Source organism: Aethalodelphis obliquidens, unplaced genomic scaffold (genome assembly GCF_003676395.1).
Source record: "Aethalodelphis obliquidens isolate GAN/ISIS:26980383/991018 unplaced genomic scaffold, ASM367639v1 scaffold7, whole genome shotgun sequence".
Classification (NCBI taxonomy): domain Eukaryota; kingdom Metazoa; phylum Chordata; class Mammalia; order Artiodactyla; family Delphinidae; genus Aethalodelphis; species Aethalodelphis obliquidens.
The window spans coordinates 67754565-67767303 of record NW_020837951.1 but is presented as its reverse complement, the minus strand read 5'-3'; the positions used below and the strand labels follow the sequence as shown (position 1 = coordinate 67767303).

The window sequence follows — 12739 nt, the reverse complement described above, 5'->3', positions numbered from 1 at the left end:
TTATGCTATAGAAATACAAAAAAAAATGGGGCCCTAATCAAATAATTGCCTCATAATAAAAATTTAGACAAAACATTATAAGGAGAAAGCAATAGGCAAATTTTAAAGTTCATTATTTTTGACTAAAACTGAATTTTTAATAATTTCATATCTTGTTTGTCCACAAAACAGTAGCACCCCTCACTGTAATATAGGTTATCTCTAGGGGTCATGATCTCTTATGCCATTCTTTCTGTGCTTTTCATGTGTAACCATGTGTTTTTCTCTTTTTCCCCAGGCATTAATTATTATCCTAATTTATTTATACCATCTTTATGCATTAGTCCAGTGAATTCATTGAGAGTGTTGTCTTCTTTAGCTGATTTTCAGTAATTTTAATAGTGATTCTCCCTATATTTAACTTATATATTCATTGATAATTTGCACTAAACTGAATTCAACTCTATAGATATTCATAAAGAAAAAGACCTAATTTCTTACAGGTTGGTGTTTCTCTTTAGTTGAAATTTATGAATGTTAGCCTTGATTTAGCATTAATATTTCTAGTATAGGAGATAATTTTGATGTTTTAAAGTTTTGCTGAGTTTGCTTTTTTATTCATAATTCTAATTTTTATTTTTGTTTTAAAGACTTTGTTGGCCTCCATTTGACCAAAAAAGTGATACTGAATTCCGAAAACATTGCTGTGAATGGTTAAAAAAGATTTCTGTAAGTATTTTCTTTCTGAAAGGTGCAAACGTTTAAGAGGTAATTTTTTTTCAGGCTTTATTGAGGTACATTAATTTTTTTAGAGGTGAAATCTTTTTAGTGCTTTTATGCTAACAGTATAAGCAAGAAATACTAATCAGGATAATACTTTCTGGTGGTTTTTGGTTGGGATTCTATATTTCTGGGAAGCCAGCTTTGTTGGCTAAGTGCATTAGAAATAGGTTTTTGAGTTCCTGGGAATTTATATCACAGTTTCTGTTTAAAGAAAAATTTTTTTTTACCATAGATTATTTTAGCTTATGTCCCCAAATAGTATCAATAATTGTGGCTTTAAATTTTAATTGCTTTTTGTGACTGAGTCCACCAAGAGTTTAGAAGGATTCAAAAATTCAACTTGTGGTTCAAATGGAATAATTCTGGTAAACCCTGTTATGCTTCAAAACAGTGTGATGTAAATATAAAGGTTGTTGTTGTTAAGGTCTTCAAATCATCTTGTTTCTTTTTTCCATAGGCTGAATGTGGAAGTAGCTTCCCTCAAGTTGTTGGTTCACTATTTCTTTCTCCTGGTGGTCCTAAGTTTATTCATCTGATGTATCACTTTGCAAGATTTGTTGCAATAAATTATATAAAAACCCATTCTAAAAGTAAGTTAAGCTCACAGTAGGAGTTTTTTTTGTTTTGATTCTTAAGTTTTTATTATTTTTTATAATTTGTAAATCATTAAGAGATTTTAATAAAATAAAATAAGATAAAAATATTACTTTACCTCAAAAGGCAAATGGTTAATATTTTATTGGAACTGTAGTTTGAAATCCTCTTGTAATGAACATAGGTAGCAATACAGATTATTTTCTTATGTTCTAATACAGGGGTTGGGAAACATTTTCTGTGTAAGGCCTGACAGTAAATATTTTATACTTTGTGAACCACATAAGAGTGTCTGTCACATATACCTGTTTGTGAGGGTTGTTAAATTTTTATTTTTTGTAATATAACCCCTTAAAATGTAGAAAGCAGTTCTAGCTTTCTGATCTCAGAAAAACAGCCAGTGGGCCAGGTTAGACCTGCAGGTTATAGTTTGCCTATAATTCATTGTATTAAATGTTGTGTTGAATTTGTTAGAGATTTATTTTGGCTACTGGCAATGTGTTGGAATATTTTGGTTCACAATTGCTGTTTTAAAGGGATTTGATCTATTTGCTAAATTATAGAAACAAAATATTGGATTTTTCACCTAAGACTTAAAAGAATGCTATTTGTAGCTTACTAAGTATGCTGCTCAGTTTAATTGAGTTATGCTCATAAAACATGGGAGGTAAAAGCTGGAAAAGTTGATGCAATAATAGCCCATCTTCCAATTTCTAGAGACAACCATTGCTTATATTTTGGTTTGTTTTCTTTTAGGTGTTTTTGTTGTTGTTGTTGTTTTTTTAAATGCACATATTATATGTTTTAATTATTTTGAATAAATGATAGATTCTCATGATTCAAAAATCAGGAAGTGAAAAGTGTGTCTTCCATCTCTAACTACCTAGTTTCCCTTCCCAGAAGCAACCATTGTAATGAATAATACTAGCAAATGTGTATATATTCTGTTTTTTAAACCCTAAATGGTGACATACGTCTGGGTTTGAATCTTGTGTTTTTTATGCAGCAGTGTCTATTGGAGATCATCCCATGTCAGTTCATAGATCTTCCTTACTCTGTCTCTCTCTTAAGAACTGCATATTTGAATGGATGTGTCATAGTGTATTTAATCACACATTTGTTCTGAAATCAGCTCTGCTGACAGACAGTTGGCTTTTTTCCTAATCTTTTGCTATAAAAATAATGCTACAGTGACAAACTTTATACATATATCATTTTGTGTATGTACAAGTATATATTGTATGTGTGTGTGTGTATACATATATATGTATATATGCACTCAAACACATACCTTTTTTCCAGTTTATCTTCTGTGTGTGATTTTTTAAAACATGTACATGTGATCTTGCTTTATAAGCATTTACATATTTTATTTATTTATTTTTAAAATTTATTTATTTATTTATTTTTTGTGGTACGCGGGCCTCTCACTGTTGTGGCCTCTCCCGTTGTGGAGCACAGGCTCTGGACGCGCAGGCTCAGCAGCCATGGCTCATGGGCCCAGCCACTCCGCGGCACGTGGGATCTTCCTGGACCGGGGCACGAACCCGTGTCCCCCGCATCGGCAGGCGGACTCTCAACCACTGCGCCACCAGGGAAGCCCTACGTATTTTAAATTTAATGTAACATAAGCATTTTACCAGCTTTTCTGTTAGATTTATTCCAGTTACATGTAACCCAAACTATTTTATATGAATTATGTGTATTTGGATTTGGCAAGATTTATTGTACATAAGGCTTTTAAGCATGGGTTGTCATATTTCTCATTTAAAGCAGTTTCATTCAACATATTCAGTCTCTAGGTGACTTCTACATCCAGCGAACTCATCCCCTGTTAAATATTTAGGCGTTTTGGTTATTTCTTTGCGGGTAATCTAGGACCTGGATTTACAATGTTAAGTATGGTGTGGGGTCACTCTTTTCCAGAATATCCATCTTTATTGTATTGAGCCATCTTAAAGTAGGATTTATTACATTTTATTACAGGTGAAAACCTGGACTCTCAAATGTTTAGATGGATTGTTGTCAGGGTCTGCTTTGATCATTAGTAACATAGCCAAGAATTACTTGAGAAATAGAGATTGGTTTTATTTGGTTGTCTTGTCCTGTTGATCTTACTAGGAAGAAAAGTACGCTGATGGCAGCAATGAAGGTGATGTGATCTCACCTCATCTCTTTTAATTGATTTTCTTCCTTTGTTAAAAGATCAGTTGAGAAGTTGCTTATGTGTGATGATGTATTTGTTCATGGATGTATCACGCTGTGATAATAAGAATTACTTGGGGCACATGGACTCTGAGAATTTTTAATTATGTAAAATAACTCAACTTCAGATATCCTTTTTTATTGCCTCATTTAAAAATAGGTCATCCTTGCTTTTGCTGAAATTAGTTGTATCTTTTTGTGTATGTGGCATGCCAGCTCTTAAGGAGTTGTTAGTTAAATGAGGTTGTTAATCTCTCAGTAATCTCACACTTTTATATTTATTAGCTTGTACGTCTAAGTTTTGTGTATTTTATTTGTGTTCTGTGTAGATTCTTCTGTACATTTTACAGAGACATTTAACATAAAGCCACAAGATTTGCACAAGTGCATTGCCAGATGCCACGTAGCACGTAACAGATTTTTACAAATTTTGCAAAGAGAAGATTATGTTACCCGAAAATACCAGGAAAATGCACAGTAAGTAATACTGTGATAGTTAGAAAACTGTGATAGTTAGAAAATGTAAATTCCTTTCTTTATGAACAAATGTCATCAGTATCCTTTTTTTTAACCCATTGGTGTATGCACTTTATTTTTAATTCTATCAATATTTATTTATTTATTTAATTTATTTTTGGCTGCGTTGGGTCTTCGTTGCTGTGCGCGGGCTTTCTCTAGTTGCGGTGAGTGGGGGCTACTCTTCATTGTGGTGCACGGGCTGTTCATTGCGGTGGCTTCTCTTGTTGTGGAGCATGGGTTCTAGGCGTGCGGGCTTCAGTAGTTGTGGCACATGGGCTTAGTTGCTCCGCAGCATGTGGGATCATCCCGGACCAGGGCTCGAACCCGTGTCCCCTCCACTGGCAGGCAGATTCTTAACTACTGCGCCACCAGGGAAGTCCCTCATCAGTATTCTTTCAATGGCAATAATTCATGTCTACCTCAAAACCCCCTGGCTGTTATCTTTCCTTTTTTTTTTTTTTTCCCCCCTCGGTACGCGGGCCTCTCACTGTTGTGGCCTCTCCCGTTGCAGAGCACAGGCTCTGGATGCGCAGGCTCAGCAGCCATGGCTCACGGGCCCAGCTGCTCCGCGGCATGTGGGATCTTCCTAGACCAGGGCATGAACCCGAGTCCCCTGCATCGGTAGGCAGACTCTCAACCACTGTGCCGCCAGGGAAGCCCCTATCTTTCCATTTTAAAGCCTGATAACTTCTGAATAAAGTGTTTTATAACTTTAGGCATACTGTAAATGAAAATTTAGAGAAAAGGAAGATATCATTTTAGTTCAAAAACTCAATTTCTTTAGGTGCTTTTTCTTTTAAACATGGAAATAAATTTTTAAGCTGTAATTATAGTGCTCATTCTATTTTGTATCCTTTTTTCTCTTAATATTTCATTCTATAAATTTTTCCATACTGCCATAATGTATTACTTTTAATTTCTACTTAGTGTCTTAGTTGAAGAGGTATTCCATAGTTTCTTTAGCCATTTTATACTGTCTTACATTTACATTCATCTATTCAGCACTTTTCTTTCTTGAGTTACTTCTGTGTGCTGGATATTGGTTATACACTAGTCCTACAGCATTAAACAAGACAAGCAAGGTTCTTACTCTCTAGACATAAATTGTGTCCAATTTTTTACAATTATAAACAACTATAGTAAGATAACTTTTTAAATGCTGTTTTCTATTCCCAAAGCTACAGAATCCTTTGACATCTCCTTAAAACTACAATGTTGCCTGTTTTAGGTAACATTTAAAATTATCCCCATGGTATGTGAGATAAGGATAAGAGAGCAGAGTAGTCTTAACTGACTTCCAACATTTTTACTTGAAGTCAGAGAGTATATGAGCCAAGAAGTCCTGGTCCATTTCAATAGCCGCGTATATGTTAGACCACTCCTGTAAGTCTTAAAGGGAGTCTGGAGTCCCTTTATGACTGTCTGCTGGGTATAATTGGAAGAGTAGTCCTCAGAGGCCTTGAGCAAAGATATGAAATGAGGGAAAATATCAAAGCGGGCTATACTAGTTAGTTGTAATAGATTTACAGTTGTCATTTTGTATGTTTTCTTCCAGATTATCAGTTAAACAAATACAGAACTTGAGATCAGAATGTATAGGACAGCAAAACGAGATAAAAAAGTAAGTGACTTTTAGAGTTGAAAGTTCCTTGAGATACTAGTTTAGCTTCCTGCATGTTACCGGTAAGGAAACTGAGATTAGTTAAAATAACATATCAATAGCTAGTTGATAATAGGATGGGAACATAATTCTGATTCCTAGTCCAGTTCTTCTAATAAGTTATGATAGCTTTGAGCTTGAATTTTATTTTTGCTTTTAATAGGTGGTTGTTAGCAGGTGGGTTTGCAGATTAATTAGCTCTTTGGATGGTAAATTACCATATGGTTTTTTTATTGACTAATGAGATTATTTAATTTTTAACTAGAATGGAACCCTATGATGACCAAAGTAATATACAAGAGAAAATTCAAAAGGTGAGACTTTTTTTTTTGAATTTTATTTTATTTATTTTTTATACAACACGTTCTTATTAGTTATGTATTTTATACATATAGTGTGTATATGTCAATCCCGATCTCCCAGTTCATCGCACCCCACCCCCCATTCCCCCCTTGGTGTCCATATGTTTGTTCTCTACATCTGTGTCTCTATTTCTGCCTTGCATACTGGTTCATCTGTACCATTTTTCTAGATTCCACATGTATGTGTTAATGTATATTTGTTTTTCTCTTTCTGGCTTACTTCACTCCGTGTAAGACAGTCTCTACGTCCTTCCACGTCTCTACAAATGACCCAGTTTCGTTCCTTTTTATGGCTGAGTAATAATTCATTGTATATATGTACCACATCTTCTTTATCCATTCATCTGTTGATGGGCGTTTAGGTTGCTTCCATGACCTGGCTATTGTAAATAGTGCTGCAGTGAACATTGGGGTGCATGTGTCTTTTTGAATTATGGTTTTCTCTGAGTATATGCCCAGTAGTGGGATTGCTGGGTCATATGGTAATTCTGTTTTTAGTTTTTTAAGGAACCTCCATACTGTTCTCCATAGTGGCTGAACATAGTGGCTCCATACTGTTCTCCACCAACAGTGCAAGAGGGTTCCCTTTTCTCCACACCCTCTCCAGCACTTATTGTTTATAGATTTTCTGATGATGCCCATTCTAACCGGTGTGAAGTGATACTTCATTGTAGTTTCGATTTACATTTCTCTAATAATTAGTGGTGTTGAGCAGCTTTTCATGTGCCTCTTGGCCATCTGTATGTCTTCTTTGGAGAGATGTCTATTTAGGTCTTCTGCTCATTTTTTAATTGGGTTGTTTGTTTTTTTAATATTGAGCTGCATGAGCTGTATATATATTTTGGAGATTATTCCTTTGTCCATTAATTTGTTTGCAAATATTTTCTCCCATTCTGAGGGTTGTCTTTTCGTCTTGTTTGTAGTTTCCTTTGCTGTGCAAGAGCTTTCAAGTTTCATTAGGTCCCATTTGTTTATTTTTGTTTTTATTTCCATTACTCTAGGAGGTGGGTCAAAAAAGATCTTGCTGTGGTTTATGTCAGAGTGTTCTTCCTGTTTAAGAGTTTTATAGTGTCTGGTCTCACATTTAGGTCTTTAATCCATTTTGAGTTTATTTGTGTATGGTGTTAGGCAGTGTTCTAATTTCATTCTTTTACATGTCCAGTTTTCCCAGCACTGTTTATTGAAGAGATTGTCTTTTCTCCATTGTATATCCTTGCTTCCTTTGGCATAGATTATCTGACCGTAGGTGAGTGGGTTTATCTGTGGGCTTTCTATCCTGTTCCATTGATCGATATTTCTCTTTTTGTGCCACTACCATATTGTCTTGATTACTGTAGCTTTGTAGTATAGTCTGAAGTCAGGGAGCCTGATTCCTCCAGGTCCATTTTTCTTTCTCAAGTTTGCTTTGGCTATTCGGAGTCTTTTGTGTTTCCATACAAATTGTAAACTTCTGTTCTAATTCTGTGAGAAGTGCTATTGGTAACTTGATAGGGATTGCATTGAATCTGTCAATTACTTTGGGTAGTATAGTCATTTTCACAATGTTGTTTCTTCCAATCCAAGAATATGGTATATCTCTTCATCTGTTTGTGTCATCTTTAATTTCTTTCATCAGTGTCTTATAGTTCTCTGAGTACAGTTCTTCTACCTTCTTAGGTAGGTTTATTCCTAGGTATTTTATTCTTTTTGTTGCAATGGTGAATGGGATTGTTTCCTTAATTTCTCTTTCTGAGAGACTTTTTTTTTTTTTTTTTTTTTGTGGTACGCGGGCCTCTCACTGTTGTGGCCTCTCCTGCCGCGGAGCACAGGCTCCGGACGCGCAGGCTCAGTGGCCATGGCTCACGGGCCCAGCCGCTCCGTGGCATGTGGGATCTTCCCGGACCGGGGAACGAACCCGTGTCCCCTGCATCCACAGGCAGACTCTCAACCACTGCGCCACCAGGGAAGCCCCAAGACAACTTTTGAAGGGAGGAATTTAATCTTTCTTTTGTGTTATGCAGTGTTTACTTAATTGAACTCGTATATCTCTCTTTGTAGCAGTGTTTTCGTTTGTTTTTCTTTTTTTTACTCATTATAAGTGACATATGTATAAAAGTATTAACAGAGTGCCTTTAGAACACTTGAATATAATGGAAAAATTAGCTTATAATCTATCAGACTAAATATATACAAAAGCGGTTTTAAATTAACCAGTTTAAATTTGGTTAATTTAAAATCTTTCATGCCAGCAGGGAAAATTCAGCTTGATTCTAACTTAATCAGTAATATTTATCTAATAAAATACATTACGTGAAGGCAGATGGTAAGTATGGAAGAACGATGAGAAGTCATGTTGAGGCTGACATGGCAGTAGAGAGGAATCTGGCAGATATAAATGATCTGAGGCTTTCAGAGGTTGGCTTTAACAAATGTGGGTAGGAGTGTTTTCTTATACCTTTGTGTTTGGATGAAATGTCTCTCAAGCTCTTTTGATTCCATGGTCACCAAGCTGCCTTGGGGTATTAATTTGGCTTTTTAGGCACTTTGTCACTGGAAAAGGTGAGTGCCCTCCTCAGGTAGTAATTATTCATTAATTCAGTGAATATTTATTGATCAACTGCCATTTGCTAGGCATTCTTCTAGATATTATGGACTAGAGCACTGAAGAAAACAGGCAGAGTCACTTCCTTTATGGAGCTTCCAGTTTAGTGAATATGAATATTCCTATCGCTGAATGTAGTATCTTTGATTGTAGGCTTAATAGGTTAGGTTGGTATGAAACCCGTTAAGAGTTTTCATAGCAGTCTCTCTTGAGTTTGGGTAATGTTCAGTTTTCCCTGAGTCCAGTCAACTTTGAGCCATTGAGAAGGTAAACTTTCTAGATTTGAAAAATCTGAGAACCAGATCCTGGATCTTTGTATGTTCACCAAGGAAATGCCATCCTATGAGATCTTTAGATGGCCAGCCAATGAGTCTTCCTTTGGGGAAACAACTTTACTTTGTACTGTGAGAAGACACAGACACTAACACAAATATAATTAGTGTATTTCCCCTCCTCTTTCCCACTTAAGTAAATTCTTTTGAGGCATAACATACATATAAAGACGTGCAAAAATTGTAAGTGTGAAGCTTGACAAAATTCACAAAGTGGACACATCCGTGTAACCAGCATCCAGTTAAAGAAACAGAATGTTACCGTCACCCCAGGAGCATTGAGCCCCCTTTCTTTCATGACCATTTCCTTCCAAGAGTAAACACTATCCTCACTTCTTTTTTTGTTTGTTTGTTTTTTTAAAATTAATTTATTTAATTTATTTTTGGCTGTATTGGGTCCTCATTGCTGCATGCAGGCTTTCTCTAGTTGTGGCGAGTGGGGGCTACTCTTTCTTGTGATGTGTGGGCGTGAGCTTCTTATTGCGATGGCTTCTCTAGTTGCAGAGCATGGGCTCTAGGCACACAGGCTTCAGTAGTTGTGGCATGTAGGCTCAGTAGTTGTGGCTCGCAGCCTCCAGAGTGCAGGCTCAGTAGTTGTGGCGCACGGGCTTAGTTGCTCTGCGGCATGTGGGATCTTCCTGGACCAGGGATCGAACCCGTGTCCCTGCATTGGCAGGCAGATTCTTAACCACTGCACCACCAGGGAAGCTCTATCCTCACTTCCTATGCTAAAGATTAATTTTGCCCGTTCTTGAACTTTGTGTAAATGGGGAGTGTATAGAATATATTCTTTTGTGTTCGACTTCTTTCACTCATGCTGTTTTATCCATGCTGTTGTATGTGTTCATTCTCATTGCTGTATAATGTTCTATTTTATGATTAAAGGAAAGTATACTTTTTATTCAAGGTAGTTCTTTGGGTTGATTGCAGTTTTTGAGTATTACAAATAGTGCTGTGAACATTCTTTTATGTGATTTAATAAACATAGCTTAATGCATGGTTTTCAACATTTTAACTTTTTGAAACTTGAATGACTCTTAAAATTGATGTGAGTGTTTTTATTTTCTCCTGAAAATCTTTTATTTTCCCTGATGGCATCTCAGAATACAGGAAATGCTAATTGCATCTCCGTAGTATAAGGTTTCTTAGATATGTTTTGCAAATCATAGTGGGCTAGATTCTCCTGAGAAATTCTTTAAAGTGCCCTTGAAAGTAATATCAGTGCTTTTAGACTGTTAAAATAGTTACTTTTCTTACCAGAAGCCATTCCAGGAATACCTAATTTGTTCCTAGGAATGAGCATATATTTGTATTTTACATATCTTTATGTATAGATTATGTATAGACTTTAATAATTCCTTTGTCTCTGTTTTTGAAGGTTCGGTCTTTGTGGGCTTCAGTGAATGAAACACTCATGGTTTTGGAAAAAGAGAGAGAAGTTGTTAGTTCAGTCCTTAGTGTTGTTAACCAATATACTTTAGATGGAACTAATGTTGCTATCAATATTCCAAGGCTCTTACTTGACAAAATTGAGAAACAAATGTGTCAGGTAAGCATTTGATAATTAAGGGAGCTTTGAGAAAACTCCCTTCACAGAATTTTTTTATATGTTGTATATTGTTTTTCTCACAGTGTTTTTCTACTGTTTTCAGAATTTACCTTTGTGAATATATCTGGTAAGAGGGGTACTGTTAAAGGTGTTTATATTCACATCTATTGACCTTTATTCATTGTCCGAACGTTGTACGGCGCTACATCATATAGTGTAGAGAGTAGAAGGTACTTAGTAGGAAGATGATATGGTACTTAGTTTTTTATAAATTCTCAAAGAGAGCACCAATGATCTCCTGAATGCTAAATTTCTTTTAAAAAACTCTTCTCTCGGTTTTCTTTCGTCTTGATGGTATTAAATGTTTTAAAGTGTTTTCTTCCTTTAGCTTTTGTGACCTCAGTGTTGTTGTCTTCCTGTGGTGTTTCAGACTGCTGTCTCCAGTTTTCCACTGGTTCCTTTTTCTCTAACTTTTAAATGAACATGTTCCCCATGGTTCCTTTAATGGCCCCTTTTCTTTCCCACATTATAAATCCATCTGTATTTTCTTACCCAATTCCATGGCTTCATCAGCCTCCTATACAATAATATTACCAGATTGGTATTTCCAGTCTCTCCCCTTCAACTCAAACTACATCAAATTATTTCCACTTGCTTATGGGACATTTCCATCTGAATAGCCTACGTTTATTTTTCTTAGTAAACTTAAAATTTTTTGAGCATCTCCTATGTGCCAGATATTATTATAGTGAAGGGGATATAAAGATAAAATATTGTTGTGACCCTGAAGAGTTTTCACTTTAATAGGTAACATGTCAGGCACTTCAAATTCAGAGTACATAAAAATCAGGATCTGTAAACTCAGATTCCTACAGGGGCTAGGCAGGTAATACTATATAGATGAAGTATGCTAATTATGTGTAACAATAGGGGTAAAGTAGGAAATGATGAGATCTTTGGGGTACTAATTTTGTGTGAAATCTGTGATTTTAAAAAATATTAGCAACTAATTCAGATGATTTTAAAACATTGGAACTGTGTAGGCCAAATAAACATGTCTTAAGTTTGGAATCAACGTTTAGGGGTCCTTTAATTTGCAACTTTTGGTAAAACATGAATTCATGATCTTTCTCCAAACCTGATCTTTCTCCTCAGTCTTTATTTTGCTTTCCATTTATTTGCATTTCTTTTATTCTAGTTTCAGCTTTTTTGCATGATATACAAGTGTAGCATGGTGTGTTAATTCTTCCACAGTAGTTTTCTTTGGGCCAGAATTATTTACATAGTTTTATTTTTGGGTAGACAGTCGTTCTTTTTTTTCCACTCTTTTTTAAGGTAACCTTTTTATATAATAGTGAAAAATGTAAATATATTTTTGTAGCATTTTTACTATGTTAACAATCTATAGTTCACTACTTTTTTTTTTCAGTTGCACATAGGAAATGTTTATGAGGCTGGAAAATTGAATCTCTTAACAGTTATTCAGTTATTAAATGAAGTCTTGAAAGTAATGAAATATGAACATTGTCAGGCTAACCAAGCAAGACTGACAATAGACCTTCACTTCCTTGAAAAAGAGACCAAAGTTCAGAGAGAAAGATTGTCAGATCTGAAGCATATGAGGTACACTAGAAAGATCTTCTGTTATTTCACTGGGGTAGGAGTAGGGTGGTTTTGATAATTTCTCAGCACAACTCTTGTTTAGTTAACAACTCAGTAGCTTTGGCAAACAAGTGTGAAAATTTTACTCGTACTCAAAAACCTTATGTCACCAACTTCTAGAGAGACACATGAAGTAGCAAGGAAAATTAATGTAGTTTTCTTTTGTCTGGAGTATATTATTTGCCCTGAGTGATAATTCTTTATCAAATAATTCTGACTTTTCTCTAGCTTTTCTTTTGTAGGGTCTACTAATAGAACTAGGTTTTAAAAAATTTGTTTATATTGAGCAGGGTGACCGGGAGGTATGGGTTCTCTTTAGAAATGGATAGAGAGTAGGAGTAGAATTTCAACTTGAGTTCAGAACCAGGAAAAAATTGTATGGGATTGGCCAAAAAGTTCGTTTGGGTAACATCTTAGGGAAAAACCCGAACGAACTTTTTGGCCAACCCAATATTTTTAAAGATAAATAGGGTACAGATGTATGATTGCTATTTGGTATTAAAAGGAAACAAG

The 12739-nt window shown here is 35.5% G+C and overlaps 1 protein-coding gene across 2 annotated transcripts in view; it reads left to right on the top strand.

Annotated features, from left to right (window-relative positions):
• HAUS6 (HAUS augmin like complex subunit 6) overlaps positions 1 to 12739 on the top strand; it is a 40753-nt gene that overhangs the window by 5697 nt on the left and 22317 nt on the right. The window contains exons 3-9 of one of the 2 annotated variants that reach the window (XM_027105930.1): positions 630 to 708; positions 1220 to 1352; positions 3891 to 4038; positions 5636 to 5701; positions 6006 to 6054; positions 10394 to 10564; positions 11994 to 12187. In XM_027105930.1, coding sequence (XP_026961731.1) covers positions 630 to 708; positions 1220 to 1352; positions 3891 to 4038; positions 5636 to 5701; positions 6006 to 6054; positions 10394 to 10564; positions 11994 to 12187 — 840 coding nt within the window. The remainder of the gene's footprint in view (positions 1 to 629; positions 709 to 1219; positions 1353 to 3890; positions 4039 to 5635; positions 5702 to 6005; positions 6055 to 10393; positions 10565 to 11993; positions 12188 to 12739) is intronic. The other variant, XM_027105931.1, reaches the window with a different exon arrangement.